This window comes from Carya illinoinensis, chromosome 9 (genome assembly GCF_018687715.1).
Source record: "Carya illinoinensis cultivar Pawnee chromosome 9, C.illinoinensisPawnee_v1, whole genome shotgun sequence".
Taxonomy (NCBI): Eukaryota; Viridiplantae; Streptophyta; class Magnoliopsida; order Fagales; family Juglandaceae; genus Carya; species Carya illinoinensis.
The window spans coordinates 21608624-21630857 of NC_056760.1; the positions used below are offsets into that span (position 1 = coordinate 21608624).

Below are 22234 nucleotides of genomic sequence, written 5' to 3' on the forward strand. Positions count from 1 at the left end.
CTTGGCAATAGGAGCAAAAGTCTACTCATAGTCCACCTCATACTCTTGCCTGTTGCCAGGTGCAACCAATCGTGCCTTATACCGATCCAAAGTCCCGTCAGAATGCAGCTTGAAAGAATAAACCCATTTGAAACCATTGGGTTTAACCTTAGCAGGACAAGGGACAATATCCCACGTATGATTATCTTGAAGAACCCAAAACTCTTCGGCCATCATGTTGGCATGGGAATGGAAGACAAAGTAACATGAAGAGAGGTATGTGAGAAACCATACAAATTCGATGGACGAGACACTTTGGTTGAATGTCGAGGAATTGTGGGGTTGTATGTATCACCTATAGAAGATACAGTCTGAGTAGGTGCAAATGGCAGATCAAGCTCAGGAAGGGGCAAAGTAGGGCTTTGTTGTTCATACACAAGTCCAGGTTTGAATCGATTAGGAGAAGAAGTCAAGTCATCAAAATGTGGCAAAACATGCATCTCAAGCAAAGACGCAACATGAGAAGAAAAGAATGATTGATTTTCAAAGAAGATAACATGACGGGAAATGCGAAATCTGTTAGTACATGGATCATAGCAAACATAGCGTTTGTGGGAGACACTATAACCCATAAAAGCGCACTTAATGGATTGAGCAGATAATTTATGACGTTCATGGGATGGCAAATGAACAAAACAAACACAACCAAAAGTATGGATATCAAGATAACAAGGATGCTGATGATAAAGACGAAAGTAAGGAGTTTCAAAATTCAAGACACTGGACGGCAATCTATTAATTAAATAAACTGCTATAGATAATGCTTCGACCCAAAATTTAGCTGGAATAGATGAGTGAAGCAATAAAGTACGAACAACATCCAACAAATGTCTATTTTTACATTCAGCGACACCATTTTGCTTAGGTGTATAAGGACAAGATCGCTGAGAAAAAATGCTTTTTTGTTGAAGAAAATCATGAAACTCATGAGACATGTATTCACCACCGGAATTAGACCGTAGAATTTTGATTCTGGAAGAAAATTGAGTCTCAACATAGGCAAAGAATTGTTGGAAAATAGAAAAGACCTCAGATTTAGAATGAAGAAAATAAATCCAAGTATACTGGTACAATCATCAATGAAAGTAACAAAGTATTTATAATTCGCATGTGAGATAAGAGGAGAAATTCTCCTACCCATCACTATGAATCAAATCAAAACAACTTTCAGCATGATTACCATGAGAGGGAAAAGAAAGAGACTTTTACCTAATTTGCATATAGAGCAATCAAAAGAGAGATGAGAAGAAAATTGATCTTTATTGCCCAACAAACCAGAGTTTATTAGATGAGATAAAACAATAGAGCTCAGATGTCCCAACTGTTTGTGCCAAACTTCACTCTTATTGTTGACAATATTACAAGAAAATGAAATAACAGTAGGAATGGAAAAATGCAGAGGAAATAAACGGCCAACTTTAGGCCCATTCGTGAGTATCTTTCCGGACACCTGATCCTGCACAAGACAACCATCACGAGAAAAGCGAACATCACAATTGTTATCAACCAACTAACCGACTGATATAAAACTAGTGGAAAGCTCAAGAGATACAAAAACATCTCTAACTGTGGAATTAACATCCCAATAGCATGAATAGGTATCTGGTTACCATTAGCAATCTAAATGGATGACCGATCCATTATAAGTCTGAACATTTCTAAGTATATCAGAAGAATTAGTCATGTGATTAGACGCACCCAAATCAACAAGCCACGATAAGGATGCAAGTGAACTGTTACCTTGTAGCCTTAAGGTTGAAAATGCTGAAATAATTGTCTGGTAGACCATCTCAGTAGTAAGAGTAGGAGATTCACCAGCATAAGTGGAAGAAAAGGAACCCACAGTGGCCTGATTAGCATTAGTCTGACGATTCTGAGGACGAATAGGACCTTCTTTGATAATATGCCCAGGCTTCTTATAGTAGTTGCAAGATTTCCTTGCATATTGGGCAGCAATATGTCCATATTCCTTGAAGCTGAATTATTGAACTTTCCGCATGTCTCGTCCCTTGCCTTTTCTATGAGCAGCATAAGCCACTGCGTTTGGTATTATTTTATCATGTTGATAAGTGGTTTGTGTGGCAAGACGCTGCTCCTCACGAAGTAAATCCCCAAAACAAACATCCAAAGAAGGCACTGGATCACGGTTCATCAAATTGGAGCGAGTGTCTTCAAATTCAGGTTGTAACATCATTAAAAACTGATCTCGCTTGCTTTGTTCATGAACGTCCTACATTACAAAGAGAGATTCCTCCAGTACCTTGGCATAAATCAGGTCTGTAAATTCTCTCCAGAGATTATTAATCCAAAAAAATAATCTTGAATGGAGAGATCACCCTGAGAGTAACTGGCAATCTCGTACTCTAACTGAAAACGTTTGGCAGTATTGTCCTTATTTTACACTTTCCTTAGGTATTCCTACGTAGACTTAGCAGTCTTCTATGGCCTCAAATTAAGAACAATAAGAGGATCTACAGATCCTAAAATCCATGTCATCACCCCAACATCTTTCTTCCATTGGGCCAACTTAGGAAGCTCAGTAGGAGCCAGATCACTCCCATCTATATGACCCCATAACTTTTTCCCCAGAACAAATAAACGAAATTGAAATTCCTAGGTATAATAGTTCTTACCCGAGAACTTCACAACAAAAGATTTGGAAGACATGATGCCCGTAAGTGAACACAGGTGCAGCAAAAAAAAAATTACCCGCCCAAGCACCACAGAAAGTGTCGACAGAATGATAGCAGTTGCCAGCCAAGCCTAACCTCCACAAATGTGCCGATAGAACCACACCCAGCCAAGAAAAAATTTGCAGCCCCCTAAGAAAGTGCTGACAATCTAGAAACTATTGCCCACCAAGGGAAAAAAAAATCTCACTCGAAAGAACCAGGAATATTTCAAAGTTATGGCTCTGAAAACATGTCAAATCGGATTGAATACCTCCTTTGTGATGATGTCCTTTCATTATGTAGGCACAAGTGTACATGATACAAGGCTAGATTTAAGCCAAATTTACAGTAATCAAATCTGTTTACAAAATGAAACTAGGACTATTTACATAATTTGTCCAAGGAACATGATCGGTCTAAGTAAGGAAGTATATATATAGAATAGGAAAGCTAAATAAGGAAGGTAGGAAATCTAAATAAGGAAGGTCTTGCTGTCACATAAGGCCCACTCACCTCATTAGAGCACCATCCTCCCCATGGTTCCTCATGCTTTAGTTTGATGAAAATTCTCCACAAGGCCCCCTGTTCGTTGTGATATCTCCATCGCCATGTACCAAACAAGGCTATGTTGAAAGATTTCAAGTTCCGAATACCCAAACCTCCTCCTTAATAGGAGAGCATATTGTGGCCCATTTCACCAAGTGAAATTTAAACTCGTCATTTTATTCCCTCCCCCCCCAAAAATAAAAAAAATAAAAAGTCCTATAGAGTTTCTCCATATGATGAGCCACCTTGGCGGGGAGTGGAAATAATGAGAGGAAATAAGTTGGCAAATTGGAAACAATACTTTTGATTAAGGTGACCCAATCACCTTTGGATAAATACATCCTCTTCCAACTAGCTAATTCATCTCCATGTTTTCTAGAACATCATCCCAAATAGATTTTGATTTGAATGTCACACCCAATGGGAGGCCAAGATATTTTATGAGCAGCTGAGATATCTTGCATCCCAAAATGGAAGCCATACTAGAACATCCCCATTGACACTACTTTTGATTTGGCCAAGTTCACCTTTCAAGCCTGATACAACATCAAAGCATAATAGAAGAGCCCTCAAAGGTTGAGTTTGATCATGGCTGGCCCTATAAAGGGTTAACGTATCATCGGCTAATAATAGATTAGATATGTTGAGTGAGCCAGTACTTGCCTCTCCCAATAAGAATCCAAAAATGAAGCCACCCTCCACGACATCTAAAATCATCTTACTAGAGGCTTCCATCACAAAAATAAAGAGTAGCAGAGATAGAAGGTCACCTTGTCTCAATCCTCGTGAGATTTTAAAGAAGCCTTTTGGCATTCACCTATATAGAGAAACAAGCCATAGAGATACAATGATGGATCTATGTGCACCATTTCGTACCAACGCCACATCTATCTAGCATGTCAAATAAGAATCTCCAGTTGACATGATCATAGGCATTTTCCATATCCAGTTTGCACAAAAGCCCCGACTCTCCCCACTTGAGTCTCTTATCCAAACATTTGTTGGCAATAAGCACCGAGTCAAGGATTTGCCTACCTTTGACAAAGGCATTATGAGGCTTCAATATTAACTTTTCCAACACCTTGCTCAACCTATCGCCAAGACTTTGGAGAGAATTTTGTACAACCAGCTGACCAAGCTAATGGGACTATAATCTTTTGCTTTACGACTCTAGACTCTTTTGGTATGAGTGCTATGAAAGTTGCATCTAGGCTTTTTCCAAACCTCCCATTTTCATGAAACTCATGGAAGACCCCCATGATGTCTTCTTTAAGCATGTCCCAGCATGTTTGAAAAAAAATCCATAGAGAAGCCGTTTGGACCTGAAGCTTTGTCACCCGCCATGCATTTTAATACTTGCCTGAACTCTAACTTGTAAAATGGCCTATTGAGTTGTTCTGTTTCTTGTGAATCAAGGACATCAAAAGCAAGCCCATCTAATCTTAGTCTCCACAAAAATTGTTCAGAGAGCACATTCTCGTAGTAATTGACAATGTGATGTGATCTCGTAAACGCTAAGTTATGTGCAAGCTGAAAACATAATTCTCAACTATTCTCAATCCAGTCACAACCGAATTTAATTGAGAATTCAAGCTTAAATTTTTAGAAGTTTTTCTTGTAGTAGCCCAATTAATTTGCAGAAAACATGATTGAACAATAAGTTCCCAGAATCATGCATAACTGAAACTTTTAACTTTAATATTACTTCTATACACCTCAATATAATTGAAATAAAGCTAAAATTAGCTCAATTAGTCTGAAAACTTTGGCCTTTGTACTTGATATAGTTCAATTCATTGAGAAACACCAAGATCAGAGTTAGTCTAGTTTAGATCATTTCGGTGGTTTATATGCCATTCCTTACCAACTCATCTGTGGGTTGATCTATAGATGACCCAGATTGCATTTTGGGGTCTAGGTGGTGCTGCTGATTAACCCGGAGGATAGGAGAGGGACATTGTTTGTAGCTCTTTGGAGGTTGTCTCAAAACTGTTGGTTCTGCGTCTTCTAATGACAGCAGGGTACGAGGTAGCTGGTACTTGTGTGGGTTGCCATTTGGCACAAGAGGAAGTGGTGTATGATTGTGTTTGAGCGAAGCATGGAGAGGTATAAATATATAAAAGCGAGAAAAATGTGTGTGTGTGTGTGAGAGAGAGAGAGAGAGAGAGAGAGAGAGAGAGAGAGAGAGAGAGAGAGAGACTTGTCAGGGGTGGGGTCTGTTACCTAGAGCATGGGGCATTGGTCTTAGTCATAACTGGTGTATTAGAGCTGTAGAGAAGGGGGGAAGAGAGAGAGAGGGGCGGGGGGAGGGAGGGTGGTAGTCAGGCTCAGTGAAGGCTCAATATTATACAATAAAAAGCAAGAAATAAAAGAAAAAACTGTGGCTTTGATTTCTATTTGATTATCAAGGATTACCATAAAAATGCTGGAGATTCCATTGCTACATTTCTGATCGGTTTTTTTTATAAGTACATTTCTGATTGGTTTCATGTCTATAATAGCTCTTGGGAGATCATTATTGGAATTTCATTGGCAATCAATGTGTTTCCATCTCATCTTCAATTTAAATATCCTTGTAATATGATGAGTGTCCTAGGCATGCTTTTCTTTCTCCAATATTGCAGTATGAACCATGACGATGTGGCTGTTTTTAAAATATATTTCACAGGAAGGAAAATCTGTTCAAAATCTATGTAGAATGTTGTAGTTTGCTGTGACTGGACACTCAAGCATTCTCATGCTAAGTTTGGATAAATCCATCCCTTTGTTTCTTTGGATGAGTAGATGCATCTCATGCTAAGTTTCCTGTATGACCTATTGAATATCTCCTTAATAAATGTGAGGAAGGAGGACATCTTCCATGTGATGGCATGAAATCTATCTAATTGCTTTTCTAATTTCTTTACAAGTGTGAATTTTTTGTGCATTACTTATTCAGTCCTGTTAATATGATTTTGGCTGCAGAGATTTATCTTACAATGATATATCAGGAAGCTTTCCAAGTTGGGTAACTGCCTCTGGTTTACAACTGTATGTCTCTTATGTTCTTATACATCTTTTCTCACTCAAATTTTGCTGGCTCTAACATTTTGCTTTGAAACATTAGGTATTCTGGTGCTCATATAGAGCTTCTTTTCTATCTTTTCTCAAGCATCACTTGCATAATCTTTCTTCAACAAATGTGAAGAATCAACTACATATTTTAATTAACCAATTATACAAATATTAAAGAATCTCTTGCTTGTCTGCCTATCATTGGATTTCCAGATAGTTATTTTAAACATTCCACTTGTTTTGAATGCTTGAATCCCTGCGGTGACTACATCTCTCTCTCTCTCTCTCTCTCTCTCTCTGTGTGCACGTTGGGTTTGGCTGGTACATGAGGACAAAAAAGGTTCATTTCATGGAATTATACAGGAACTTGGTGGCCAACAATTTCACGTTTGGTAGCTCAAACATAAGGTGAGTAATTGAATTATGGTATCTCTTATTCATTCATTATAGACGAAAAAAGGAAAACAAAAAAGGAAGAAGGAAGAAACGATAGGAGGAGCAAGATTTTCTTCTGTGTTTTCAGTAAACAAGAAGAAAGTTCAGAAGGCCTGGGTTTATAATAAACCTCATGTATGGTAACACACATTTGCTCACGGATTCAAAAACACATCATACTTATTCCAGGCATCGTAATCCCAAAACTTGAAAAGAATATAGAACACATTGCATCGATATTCTATGAGAATAGGCTGTCTTCAATAATTATCTGAAAATAGTTTTGAAGACGTACAAAAATTGCTTTTAAGAAGATCCCAACCAGCGCAAATTAGCTGCAATTTTTTTTATTTCTGCAGATGATGAAACTGCTGTCTAGATTGAGCATCTATCATTTTCTGTGCTTGCAGTACTTTGCCAGGGTTGAATTGTCTTCAGAAGAACTTTCCGTGCAATAGGAATTCTCCACGTTGTAAGTTTTTTGGTTCTCTAGTTTCTTGTTTTGTTTGGTAATTTCACCAACCCATGGAAAAAGTAAAAGTATTTAGGTTATACTTTTCTCTCCTCTTCTAGTTGTACCATATATATTATACCCATCCGTGGAAAGCCCAAGTTGTAAGGTTGAACTTGTGTGCATGAGCCCCATGTTATAGGTTCAATTTTCCCCCTGGTATCAAACTGCGATTTAAGTGGGAGGCCATGGAGGTGGATTGTTGGCTAGTCTCTTTGGAGGCTTAGGTTCCATGGGTGAAACCTAAGAGCTCTGTCGTGGGGTGTTCCCCCATCATAAAATATATATATATATATATATTATAATAAATACAAATCTATTATATTAAATATTTACAATTTCATATGCTCTTATAAAAATATAATTATTATAAAGCATTCACCTAAAATAATTATTAAGTCTTAATAGGAAATTGAATGTATGAAAAACAAATATCAATCTGATAGAAAATAAATTGTCAGCAAGAGAAATATATTGTCTAAGGCATCTTAGTTAAATATAGGTAAAATTTTATCGATGTGAAAAAAAGGCTTTTCTTTCAATGCCATTTTTTTTAAGTGGAAACAATTTTGGTAATTTATTTAAACCACAGTACAAATGACCAATTGCAAACAATTTTATTAAATTTTTTTTAAAATTATTTATTAATTTATTTCATTTCTGAAAGACACTATAAGAAATAAGAAAAATGCAAAATATTAATTGATTTTACATTCTCGCACTTCTGAAAGTAAAATATTAATAATAACGTATTATATTTTAAAATTATTATGAAATTATAATATATTTCATTATGAAATTTTTATTTATACTACCTCACCTATTATTATTGCTCTTAATAGTTAAAGTCGAATATGTATATTGTTATTACGAATTTATATAATAAACATATAACGTTTCAATTCATTGTTATTAAACAATTAATTTTATCCAACAATCAATAAAATATTTACATTTTGAAATAATATATTTAAAGAAATCATTAAATCAAAATCATTAACAAAAGAAAAAAATAATATGTATGTAACTTAAAACAGAAGCAAATAAAATATTGTACAATATTAAAATTTATTTTGTTAATATTTTATTTCTATCAGATTTTTATGAACCTTCGGTATTTATTTGGAACAAAAAAAGAGAAAACTATAGTGAAGGCCTTGGTCTTGGGGTATCACTCCTTTCTAGATCCAAGGTTCGACACCTCATGGGTGTAAAGAATCCTTTGTGGCCACACCCCTTGGTAAATAGCCAGTGATTTAACCAATTCTATGTAGGAAAACTTTCTAGAGTGCGGTGTACGGGACCGGGGTTTACTTTACAAGTATGGGTCTGAGGGGCCCTGCCTTGGAAAGGTTCCCCGACCAAAAAAAAAAAAAAGTCCAAAAAGAACCACAAAAACCAAGCCCACCCATTGCCTCCTGCGACGCCGTTTAAAGAAAGTTAAAAACCCTAGTCTGTTTATCCTTTTCTTCTATCTCTTCTTATTGTCTGCACTGACAGACTCATTATTTTCTCACAACACTCTATCTACTACTCCATCTTCTAGATCTCTCTGGCTTTCTCCTCCTCACCCTGCCGTTTCTCCTTCCTCTCCGTTACCGAATGACAAAAGCTTCTCTTTTTCCTTAGATTTACACCCACTTTGTTACTTATCACAGGGGCCATAGAACTGTAGACAACAATATTAGTTTCTCTCTTTGCAGTGTTTGTTGATACACAACCAAGCGGCATCATGTCGTCACCCTCGTGCTGTAGCCAACCCAGAGGCAGAGCACGGCATCACTTCGTAGTCAACCCATCTCTCTCTCTCTCTCTCCATATCTCCCATATCTCTGTTTCTCCCTTTGTTGCGTTTGTTGGAAGGCAACCTAATGACATTGTGCTGTGGCCCTTAAGCCGGAGCCAACCTAGAGGCACAGCACAACATCACCTCCTTCATTTCATAGCCAACCCAATGGTGTCATGTCGTCACCCTCGTGCTGTAGCCAACCTAGAGCCAAAGCACGGCATCACTTTGTAGCCAACCCAGAGGCAGTCATAGTGACGATGCAAAGGTCAAGAGCACCAATAATTTCTCTGCTCTCTCACTGTTGATGAGCCATTCCCTGGTTTTGATTTTGAAAATATTTTCCTCTGCAAAGTTGGTTGGGCAGCTGGTGTGATGTGGTGTTTCATTTAGGGGTTTTTTCTCCTTTGCAAAGTTCTGCCGTCGCCCTTGTGCCGTAGCCAACTCAAAGTCAGAGCACGACATCACTTTGTAGCCAACCTAGAGGCAATCTTGGTGACGATGCAAAGCTCAAGAGCATCGATAATTTTTATGCTCTCTCGCTGTCGATGAGCCATTCCCAGGTTTTGATTTTGAAAATATTTTCCTCTACAAAGTTGGTTGGGCAGTTGGTGCGATGCAGTGCTTGAGTTAGGGTTTTTTTTTTTTTTTTTTCCTCTGCAAAGTTCTTATTTAGGGTTTTTTTATTTTTATTTTTCTTAGTTGGGCAACTGGGCTGTATAAAGAGGAATAGTGAGAGGAGAGATAATACTCACTACGATGGTGGATTAGGTGGTGGATTGCTTTGAGTAGAAGACACTGGGAAGACGAAAAAGTGAGAGGAAAGATAATACTCACTAAGGTGGTCTTCCATAAATTGAAGAAGGCGGTGGAACATGGAGGGACGAAATAGTGATTTTGAAATGCATGTAGGGGCAAAATGGGAAGAATAATGTTAGAACAAAAAACACTATTCATTTTCGGATTGACGCTTTTATAGATAAGAAGATATATATATCCAAATTGGGCTTGGATGAAAACATGCAAAAGAGGTATGAAGGAACTTCAGAAGAACTTTGGAAGGATTCAAATTACACCTTTATCCATATACTCATTGCTGCCTGAAGATGTACAATGAAGTGAGGAGCACATTATTGAGAGAGTAGTTTTAGTGTTTCGTCTATATGTTGTAGCCTTCCTTCAACTTCCAACTTGAGTCCGATAAATTTAGTTCCTTCTCTAGGGACAACCTTACTGGAACCACTTCGAATTATTTTCAGGTACGGTTTGGATAGGAAGATTAGATGAGATGGTTTTAGATGAAATTTGAAAATTTAATAAAATATTGTAAGAATATTTATTTTTAATATTATTATTGTTTTGAGATTTGAAAATGTTGAATTGTTTCTTATATTTTATGTATGAATTTGAGAAAGTTGTAATGATAAGATGAGACGAGAATAAACACTTTCACTATCCAAATAGGCCCAACCATCTCAGCTCCAACATGAAACTGAGGTTTTTTATTACTTTTTTTAATCTTAAAAGAGTATCCCAGTCCATGAAATGATTTCTTATATCAGGTTCTTAGAGCGTCAAGCCCCCCTTGGTTAACCTATGTATACATCAACACAAATGCTTTCATTTTGAATCTTACAGATGCAAACTTTTCAATCAAGTGCGGTGACAGAACAATGAGAACTGCTGATGGCACAGTGTATGAGGCTGAAAATGCATCTCTTGGTGCGGCTTCGTTCTATGTAACCAGTTTTGACAAATGGGCAGTGAGCAATGTGGGGTTGTTCTCTGACCGCAAAGATACATCTTATGTAGAAAATACCTTGGTACAAGTAACTAGGACAACAACGCCAGAGCTTTTCCAGAATTCAAGAATATCCCCTGGATCACTTAGGTACTACGGCCTGGGTCTTGAGAATGGACCTTATACTGTAAGAATGCTATTTGCAGAAACAGCTTTTCCAGATCGAAGCTCACAAACTTGGCAGAGTCTAGGAAAGCGAGTATTTGATATCTATATTCAGGTAAGAACTGTATAAAGAAAAACTCTAAACTATCCCTCATTGAAGTAGAACCACTAAAATGTTTCTACATGCTAAACCTTCAATTCATTATTTTTCAGATAGAATATATCACTATGCCCTCTCTGTTGCTTTGATAGGGGAGTCTTCGAGAGAAAGACTTTGACATATCAAAGGAGGCAGGTGGTGTTGAAAGAGCACTTGAAAAGGTTTTCAATGCTAATGTCTCGGAGAACTACCTTGAAGTTCATTTGTTTTGGGCTGGTAAAGGGACCTGCTGCATACCAGTGCAAGGTTACTATGGCCCAATGATTTCGGCCCTCCGCGCTGTTTCAGGTACCATTTGTAATAATTTACAGGTCTCTATTCAATTTCAAATGGCATAATGTTCTTCTCTACCTTTGACTGCAACTGATCATTGGCTTCTATTGCTCAGATTTCCAGCCTACTGTAAGTGGGATTCCACCACGTACTTCAGAAGGGAAGAACAGGACAGGGTTGGTTGTTGGTATTGCAGTCTCTGTAGGAGTTGTTAGCTCAATACTGATAGTTGCAGTTTGTTTTATGAAGAGAAAATCAGACAGCAACGAAGAGGAAGGTAAGCGCATGGTAGTTCTTTCAACAAAGCCTGTCCCGAGTACTTACACTATGCCTATTATTTCTCATTAATAAAATTCTAATTTACTGATCAAAAAAAGTTATTTCAACAAAACCTTTTTTGTTTTGATAAGTAAGAAATTATTATTTGAATACTTACATAAAATATTTCAACAAAACCTCATAATGGCATTGGCGCCTATATCTCCTGAAAGTACCAATCAATATTTAACGTCTTTAAATATTAAGCTAAAGTGAACCACATATTGGTCTTTGAATCTCCTTGGATGCTAAAAATATTATTTTATGTATCTTATACTAGAATTTATATCTTAATCCATCCTTGCTCGTCTTTGCAGAGTTTCTTGGTATTGGTCCTAGACCAAATACTTATAGTTATGCCGAGCTTAGATCCGCCACAGAAGAATTTATACCTTCTAATAAGCTAGGAGAGGGAGGATTTGGACCTGTTTACAAGGTAAACTTTCTTAATACTACATAGCCATTTAATACACAATGACGATTCGATATTAAAAATAATTAAGTGATTCTAAGTTTTCTTCATCAAAGGAGGGCTTGTTTTTTCTTTTGCTTAACTGTGGTACATTATAGGGTACGCTTTCAGATGGGAGGGTAGTGGCTGTGAAGCAACTTTCAGTTGCGTCTCACCAGGGGAAGAGTCAGTTTATTGCTGAGATTGCTACCATATCTTCAGTACAACATCGCAATCTTGTGAAACTGTACGGATGCTGCATTGAAGGAGATAAACGTCTCCTCATTTATGAATATCTGGAGAACAGAAGTCTTGATCAAGCACTCTTTGGTATGATACTAAATAATCACCTCGTGTTTTTTTTTTTTTTTCCCTTACTATAGAAACAGAATTCTAAAATTTTGAATAAAACACAAAAGAACACATTGTACAAGAGGGGAACACATTGTACAAGAGGAACATCTAACTAGAAATAGAAAATTAGACATGAAAATCGTAAAAACTCAACCCATTACAATTTATAGATGATGCCCAAAGGAGAAAAAAAGTATTGGGAAAATTAAGTTTGCTCATCTATGGTCTGCTTGAGATCCTCAAAATCTCTATCATTTCTTTTCCTTGAAATATATCTCACTATATGATCAGAGACAATTTTATACGTTGTTGCAACGTGTGGGTTGCCATATAAAGAGTTTTGCTACATACAAGTACAGTTGCGCATTAATCTATGTATTAATATTGATTTATTCATACTTAAAATTTAAATTAACACTGTTTTCAATAAAATCTACTTTTTGATCAATCACATCACATTGGTGCACAGATTAGTGCACAATTGTGCTTGCAACTATATTTTTCCATATAAAAAAGGGCTACCATCCTTCTAGGCATAACCTGCACCAATCCAACTTGAGCCAAAAAAGACATTCCACAAGGTACTAGCAATCTCATTGGCGTTAAAGGTGGCCCATTCTTCTGTCCCTTATGCTTGGGCTCTTCCCTATTCTTATGATCAATAAGATTTTGTTTGCTAATAAAAAAAAAAAGATGGCCTACCAATTTCCCACTCTTTCTGCACATACAATAACAATCTATCACAATGAAATGGCATTTCCTCAAGTAATTAGTATGATTTTTTTGTCAAAAAGGGAAGGTGACTCCAGTTCCTCCTACAAGATTTCAACGCATCATCCGCGAGTAAAAGAAGGGAAATATTAAGCACACTAAGACTACTAGCCCCCATAAGAAGCTTGAGAAAATCACTATCAACAGTTGCTGATAGGGGTGAGTTCGGTCTGGTCCGGTCCGGTCCGGGGAGGTTTTGTGGACCGGACCGGACCTATTCGGTCCAGGGTTTTCCCACCCTGGACCGGACCGAACTCCATCAGGATCGGTCCGGTCCGGTCCTATTCGGTCCGGTCCGGTCCGGTCGGTCCATTCGGTCCAAGGTTGACTTTTTTTTTTTTTTTTTTTTTTTATATCTAATGACATTTTTTTAATATTTATGTAATTATATTGTAATATATTTAATATATATACATATAGTATTATATATATTAGTAATATGCTAATACTATTAGTCTAGTAGTAATAATACTATAACTAATAAATATATGTAATAATAACTATACTATAACTAATAACTATATGTAATAATAGTAATAGTGATAACTATATCTTTATATAATATGCTAATATTTAATGACATTTTTTTTTAATATTTATGTAATTATATTGTAATATATTTAATATATATACATATAGTATACTATTATATATATTAGTAATATGCTAATACTATTATATAAATAATATTTATTTATTTTTATTTCTATTCGGTCCGGTCCGGTCCGGGGTGAAAAACTCCCGGACCGAGACCGGACTGAATCTTTTCGGTCCCTTAAAAATGGGACCGGACCGGACCGGACCCAATTCGGTCCGGTCCGGTCCGGTCCAAACAGTGCCGGTCCGGTCGGTTTTGCCGGTCCGGACCGGCCGATGCTCACCCCTAGTTGCTGATAACATTTTGCCCAGAAAATAATGAAGACAACAAATTAACGAAAATAATGAAAAGTAATGAAGACAACAGATTACCCTATCTTAAACCATGAGAGCTAACTGAAGTAATAAAGTGCCATTCACCAATATAGAAAAGTACACCAAAGAAATGCAATATGCTATTAAAGAATGTCATTTATCCCCTATATCCCCCAAGCAAATAATAAAAAGATTATAAATTAACAGGATCATACACCTTTGGAATATGGATTTCTAGAGCGCAAAATGATTTGTACAGGCCCAGGGTGTGCGAGCCCCATGCAAACATTTTTTAAAAAATGAGACCCAACTAAAAAATTACTTCTATATGGTGGGTCCCACTTTTGTTTAAAAGGCTTGCACAAAGCTTGTATCTAGCATCACTTTTCCTGAGCACCCTTGGCTTACTTGAGCTGAGCCTACCACCGATGAATTCATTAGCAATTACATAGGGTTTAAAATTTGTCTACTTCTAACAAATGCATTTTGTGGCTTCAAAATAATCTTCTCAACAACCCTACTCAACTGATTAGCAAGGGCTTGAACAATTATCTTTTACACTATGCTAAAAATATATATTAAGCAAATAAATTTAGCTCTTTTCATTAGTTTAAGTTTTTGGGACAAGTGGTAGTTTATCATGGTATCAGAGCAAAGGTTCTGAGTTCGAATCCTGACTCTACACTTTATCAATTTAATTAAATATTTCACGTGTTGGGCCTCCACTTATTAAGTGGAGTCGAACCAACTCATGAGGGAGAGTGTTAAGAATATAAGTAATGGTTTAACACGCCCTATTCACAATCTAATGCTGTGGTAATTTTAACATCCACGGATCCATTGCCCCAACTTTTTAAGTAATTAAGGCTATAGGAGTGGCACTAAGGCTTTTTTCAAACTTACAATGGTATGAAAATCCTGGAATACCCTTGTACTGTTTGATCACATCCTAGCAAGCTTGAAAGAAAACCCTTGCACAACCACCTGGTCTTGGTGCTTTATCACTAATCATACTAGTTACCACATTGAGAACCTAACTCTCTACAAATGGTCTCTCAACCAAAGTGGCCATCGCTTCATGTATAGATTCATGTGCTAATCCATCAAGCTTGTCCAAGCAAACCGCTAAAGGAAACTGAGCCATCAACCAAAAGCATCTTAATAGCATTGTTCACAATATGATTTCTAATCTCGTTTTGATCAGAGGATATTGAACCATCTACCAAAAGCATCTCAATAACATTGTTCTCCTTTGTAATCTCAGTTAGCTGCTTGATGGAACAACTTTGTACACCTATTGCCCTCTTTTAATCATAGTGCCTTTGGTTTTTACCTCCAAGACCACTCCTCTATTTTAATGACCCCTTCCAGATCAATGATTTCCAGGTTTTTCTTAGCTTATATTCTTCATATGGTGCCCTCTCTTATTCCATACCAATCTAACCTTGTAACTCCTCTAGTGCTATATGTTACCAAAAGACTTCCTCATTCCAAGCCCTTAGGAAATTCTTTAAAGCGTTTAGTTTGTGAGCTAAGATAAAGCTTATAGTTCTTTGGAAATGGTAGGATAACCACCACTATCTTATAATAAATTTATGATCATTTAACACAAAACATTTTAACACAAAAAATGGATGACGTGGCCCAACAAGAAGAAAACTGTTGCTTTGAAAATCACATATGAAGGAAAGAAGACGAAATGTAACAAATGAAAGAAAACTAAGTGTTGCTAACCAAACAAAGTGTTACTAACCAATGAAGTTCCATGATCTTTCAAATTGCATTAATTTATAGTCATTTAACACTTGAATGGAAACATGACTCAATAGGAGCAAATCTATTGCTTTGAAGATCATTTATGTTATAGATTCTCAGAGTTGAAATACCTGTTACCCCTTGAATGCCTTCCCAGTCAATAAAAACAGGGAAATGTTCTGAGAAAAGTTGGGATAACCATTTATATAGATCAAGAAAGTGCACTTCCCAATCTGTTTGTACAAGGAATCTATCAATTCCAAACCAACAAGAAGTGCCCCAGCTTATAGGCCACATGAAAGGGCCTCCATTGTCCATGATACGCTTCTCAAAGATGATGTTTGAGAAATCTATTGTGACAAAACAGTCATGAGCTTCACGTTATTTTTCACTTAGAAACCAAGTGAGATTGAAATCCCACCTTTGCAGTAGTTACCTTGAACTAAAAGCTAAAAGTATTGGTAAGCTCCTCCCAAGAATACCCTCTATCTCTGTCTTGCCCATAAACACATGCAAAAGTTCAGGAGAAACTGTCTTCAACATTTTTAAAAGAACAAGCCACTTACAATTGGTTTCTATTTACAATAAAGGAGAAGTATTTTACTTTCATTGAATTGTTAACGTACAAATTTCTCCTTTTAGTTTGTTTTGTGGGAAAAGACAACAGAAATTCATATATTCAGATCTTGTCACCTATCATTCAATACTATGGCCGGAACGCATACTGTGTTCTATAACCTTTGCACCGAAAATCCCGTTTGTCATGTATACACCTCAAAACTAGTGGGGTCATGTGCGGAAGAAGCTCTTGCCTTGCCAAACTTTATACAGTATGATTCAATTCATTTAGGTCAAGTTTTGGGTTTATTTCAAGAGACGGATGGAGTGTTTCTCACAAACCTGGAGAGAAACACAGAATCATCTAGAGTTTAGTGATTGAAATTTTTGAGAGCCATGTTTTAACCTCAATCAATCCCTTGTGAAATTTCTTGCTTTGAACGTGGATGCATGCCAAAGTTTTAATCATGTATACTTATTTCACTGCTTTGTGTTGATTGTCTTATTGTTATCTCATTAAATTTTTGAAGCATTTGAAGATGAATAAGCCTTCATTGTAGGGTATTCAAAATTTGTAAAACTATCGTGGGCATTTTTTATACTTTCTGGAGTATTTTCATGTTTTTACTTACATAGATGAAATTAATTAACAATAAAGTTTTGGGAAATTGCACTTTTCTCCCATAAAATACCACCCATTATATATTTTGCACCCTAAACTACAAATAGTTGCACCATAAGCTATTAAATAGGTTTCACTTTGTACCTTCCATTCAAATATATGACCATTAAGATTGCGCCAATCCACATTACTCACTAATTGTGAATAATTAAATTTGTTTGGCAATGTAACACAATCCTAACAAATAGATTTGAATAGAAAGTGAAACCTATTGTGAGTTTAGGGTGCAAATTCAAACCTTTGCGGTTTAGGATGCAAGTGTATGATAAATGGTAGTTAGTGGGTCAAAATTGTAGCTAACGTATATTTTTTTGCCCCAAATTACTCGTGGTTATGAATATTAACCACCACTTCGCAACTGTTCAAGTTTTATAAGATGGCAACCATTTTTTATACAGGAAAAAATGACTTGAATCTTGATTGGTCTACCCGGTTCAGCATATGCATAGGAACTGCAAGAGGCCTAGCTTATCTTCATGAGGAGTCAAGGCCGAGAATCGTACATCGAGATGTCAAGGCTAGTAATATCTTGCTTGATGCAGAACTTTGTCCCAAGATTTCAGATTTTGGATTGGCAAAGCTATATGATGAGAAGATAACACACATCAGCACCCGAGTAGCTGGGACCATGTAAGCTATATCTTTCAACCCCTTTCTAAATGTGAGAAGGAAAAAGAAAAATAGTTTATTATAAGCATGATTATATAACCATCACATACAAACTTAAGGGCTGGGAGTATTATGTTTTAATACACGGCTAATCGAGGCTACTAATAGATTGAATTGAGAGCAAGATTGACTGCTTTAGCTGGATCCATTGTCTTATCACATTGGTCTCAATTCCATGAATTTTTTTTTTTTAAAAAACCGCTGCAGAATCTGACTGGTGGTTGACAAAATTAGTTATTTAGTAAGGTACCGACAAGTTGTTGTATGGTGGCCAATAACATTCGAAGATATTGTGTAGACGTTAATGGAGGAAAAATACTTAACACTTCTTTAATTGATGTACAAACACATTTATATACACTACATACAATTGACACTTATACCCTTACACACTTGTACTAATTACAAACATGTCCTCTAACACTACCCCTCAAGTTGGGGCATATATATCATATAAATCCAGTTTGAAACAAATAAGTTTTAACCGGCTCCCAACACAAAGACTTAGTAAACACATTTGCGAGTTGATCAGCAGACTTCACAAAAGGTGTAGCAATGTCACCACTTAGTATCTTATCTCGAAGGAAATGACAATCAATCTCTATATGTTTAGTCATCTCATGGAACACAGGGTTAGAGGCAATATGCACTGGGGCTTGATTATCACAAAATAACTGGAGATGAGTAGGAGCTGGAAACCCAATCTCTTGAAGGAAATGTTGCAACCTGTCAACTCACTAGTAGTGTGAGCTATTGCCCTGTATTCAGCCTCTGCACTAGACCTAGCTACTATTGATTGTTTCTTACTCTTCCATGTAATTAAGTTACCTCCTACAAAAGTACAATATCCAGTAATAGATCTTCTACTTAAAGGTGATTCTGCCCAATCAGCATCTGAAAAGACTTCAACTCTAAGATGTCCATGTGGTCGATATAGTAATCCAAGGCCAGGTGCTCGCCTAAGGTAACGAAAAATATGAATTACAACATCCCAATGTCAGACCCTAGGTTTTTGTAAAAATTGACTCAATACACTCACTGCATAAGAGATGTCTGGTCTAGTGATAGTGAGATAATTCAATTTATCAACAAGTCTTTGATATCTAACTGGATCTCCAAACAACTCCCATTCCTCTTTCAAGAATTTATGATTTGGGTACATAGAGGTTTCAATAGGTCATGCACTCAACATGCCGGTTTCTTCCAGAATATCAAATACATATTTCCTCTTAGATATGTTGATACCCTCTTTAGATCTATTGACTTCAATTTCAAGAAAATATCTAAGCTTGCCCAAGTCTTTTGTTTGAAACTGATCATGTAAACACTGTTTCAGCCTAACAATTCCAACAAAGTTTCTCCCAGTAATTACAATGTCGTCCACATATATAACTAACAAAATGTGACCTGCATCACTATATAGGTGAAATACCGAATGATCTGTTTGGCATCTATGAAGACCAAATGCCAATACAATATCAGAAAACTTCCTAAACCATACTCGAGGAGATTGTTTCAAACCATATAATGCATTTTTAACTTGCATGCAATACCTCGATACTCCCCTTGAGCAACAAACCTAGGTGGGTTGCTCCATATAAACTTCTTCATGCAAGTTGCCATGTAGAAATGCATTCTTAACGTCCAGCTAAAATAAGAGCCAGTCTAAATTAGCGGCAAGAGAGATTAACACTTAAATGGAGGAGATTTTGGCAACTAGGGATAAAGTCTCATCGTAATCAATGACATATGTTTGAGTGTAACCCTTAACAATCAAACGAGCTTTCAGACGTTCCACCAAACCATCAGGATGAAATTGATTGTATATATCCATTTATAGCCAACAGGTTGCTTACCAGGTGGTAGTGTAACAAGATCCCATGTCTCATTATGAGTAAGGGCATCTATTTCATTGTTCATAGCTATCCTCCATCTTGGATAGAATAAAGCGTCCTAAACTGTCTTCGAAACAGAAAGTTTTGAATTTTGAGAGGTAAATCATGAGAATGAAAGAGATAAGCATGACATAAGACAAACTGACTAATTGGATGTTGAGTAACACAAGATCGAGTACCTTTGCAGAGAACAATAGGTAGAGAGTCTGAAGTATTAGGTAACTCAGGATTCGAAGATGGAGACACAGTTGGTGAAGGCATGGAAGCCGGCAGCTATGAGTGATGCGAGTAAACTTGCAAAGGAACGAGGGGAGGGGGTGGAGGTGGAGGACCGGTGACAGGAGGAGAAAGTGTAAGAGTAGGTAATGGTAGATGATTACACTCCACACTCGAGGCTGTGCCTGAGAAATAGGATATGGACTCAAAGAAGGTAACATCAGCACTAATGAAGTAGCATCTAAGAACAATATTATAACAACGATATCCTTTTTAAGTCCGAGAATAACCAACAAAAAATGTTATGAACATAGCAAATACACCCAAAGATTTTTGAAGGAAGGGTAAATTGTGGAGATGAAGGAAACAAGATGGAGAAATGAGAGGAACCATTGAGAACTGATGAAGGCATATGGTTAATAATGTAACAAGCAGTAAAGAACACCATCACTCCAAAATCGTTTATGAACATGCATGTGCAGTAAAAGTGCTCGAGTTACATCTAACAAATGAAGATTTTTGCATTCAGCCACCCCATTCTGTTGGGGTGTATAAGAACACGAAATTTGATGAACAATTTCTTTGCTATTTAAGTAAGTAGTAAAGGTACTAAATAGATGCTCTCTAGCATTATCAGAATGCAAAACCTGAACTCTTTTATTAAATTGAGTTTTAATTTCTTTCCAAAACACTTTGAATAAGGAAAGAAGTTCAGATCTTGCTTTCATCATAAACACCAATGTCACACGAGAGTAGTTATCAATAAATGTGACAAAATACTGAAATGAGTTTGATCCAATGTTGGTTGATCCCCATATATCAGAGTGAGCCAATTCAAAAGGACTCGAGGCTCTTTTATCAATTTGAGGTTCAAAAGACACGATGATGTTTACTAATTTGACATGCTTCACAAAGAACATGAGACACATTTCCTAGATTTTTTACCTGACGCTTCTAAAGGAAAAGAGTGGGGTAACCAAGATGACAATGCCATTCATAAGCAGATGATGAGGATGATGTAAAGGCTTGAGTGGGTGACTGTTTAACATCAAGATAATACAGGCCGCTAGCTTCATGCCCCGTACTAATCTTGTTTCCTGTCTTGAGATCTTGAAATACACATGAAGAGGAATAACAGGTCACTGAACATTGAAGACTTTGAGTAATTTTACTGATGGACAACAAACTAAAGGGACAACTAGGAGCCTATAGAATAGATGACAAGAATATAGAGTCATTGAGCTTAGTGGATCTAATGCCTGTAACTTTAGTAAGAGAACTATTAGCGAGAGTAACACTTTTTGGAGATGCCACAGTATCTAACTTAGATAAGATAGAGAACTGACCAGTTAGATGTTCATTAACTCCTGAATCAATGATTCACAGATCTTGAGTGGATGAGGCAAGACATGCGAACGTTGAAACCCATGTGCGATATACTAATTGCTTTTTGGAAAATGACTTGATTATTGGATCCAGATGGTCTACCATGTAGATCCCAAAAATAGTCCACCAAGTGGTTAGTGTGACCACAATGAGTGCACTTACGAGATTCTTGACCTCGAGTGCAATTACCTTTGGCATTATGTCCCCCATGTGAGCCTGTACCACTTCGGCCTCCAAGCCCACCAGGAGCAACATAGGAGGTAATAGCATCTGTAATTGTGACTTAAATTTAGTTGTCATTGATGTAAAAAACAAATATCACAACTGAACTTGGAGATTGAAACTCCACACAATATCGAAGAAAAATCACAATTCAACTTGAAAAATCCTAGAAACACAACCTGAAAATGTAGAAACTTAGCCCAAGTACCCGAAAAACAACTCAAATAACAAAATTTCAGTCTATATCATCTGAAATCAGGTTTGTTTCAGCCTATTTCGGATGAATTTAGGAATATATTGGCCTGTATCGGGTTTCAGCGATATTGGCTTCAAAAACTAATCCAAAACGGGAATAGGTTATCCTAACCAAGGATAAGGTAAGTTGGGTTTACCAGCGATACTGGCTTCAAAAACTAATCCGAAACAGGAATAGTTTATCCTAACCAAGGATAAGGTAAGTTGGGTTTACCTTATATGTGTTAACAAACAGGTGTTATTTCAAATAGGAATACACTTTTAATCTAGGTTTTGGCCATTCAAACTCAGGATTAGACAACTTGTACCTGCAACCAAACAGCACGAAACTTCAACCTTTTGCTGGTGACGGAGGCCCTTTCTGACGATGACGATGCCGGTAACCACAGAAAAGGCCAGCTAGTCTAC

The 22234-nt window shown here is 36.9% G+C and overlaps 1 protein-coding gene across 4 annotated transcripts in view; it reads left to right on the forward strand.

The window, feature by feature from the left end:
- LOC122275635 (probable LRR receptor-like serine/threonine-protein kinase At1g56130) overlaps positions 1-22234 on the forward strand; it is a 44247-nt gene that overhangs the window by 19645 nt on the left and 2368 nt on the right. For 3 of the 4 annotated variants that reach the window (XM_043084775.1, XM_043084777.1, XM_043084778.1), the window contains 9 exons: positions 6222-6287; positions 6675-6719; positions 7157-7218; positions 10682-11064; positions 11202-11397; positions 11498-11659; positions 12018-12136; positions 12271-12481; positions 17582-17813. In XM_043084775.1, coding sequence (XP_042940709.1) covers positions 6222-6287; positions 6675-6719; positions 7157-7218; positions 10682-11064; positions 11202-11397; positions 11498-11659; positions 12018-12136; positions 12271-12481; positions 17582-17813 — 1476 coding nt within the window. The remainder of the gene's footprint in view (positions 1-6221; positions 6288-6674; positions 6720-7156; positions 7219-10681; positions 11065-11201; positions 11398-11497; positions 11660-12017; positions 12137-12270; positions 12482-17581; positions 17814-22234) is intronic. The other variant, XM_043084776.1, reaches the window with a different exon arrangement.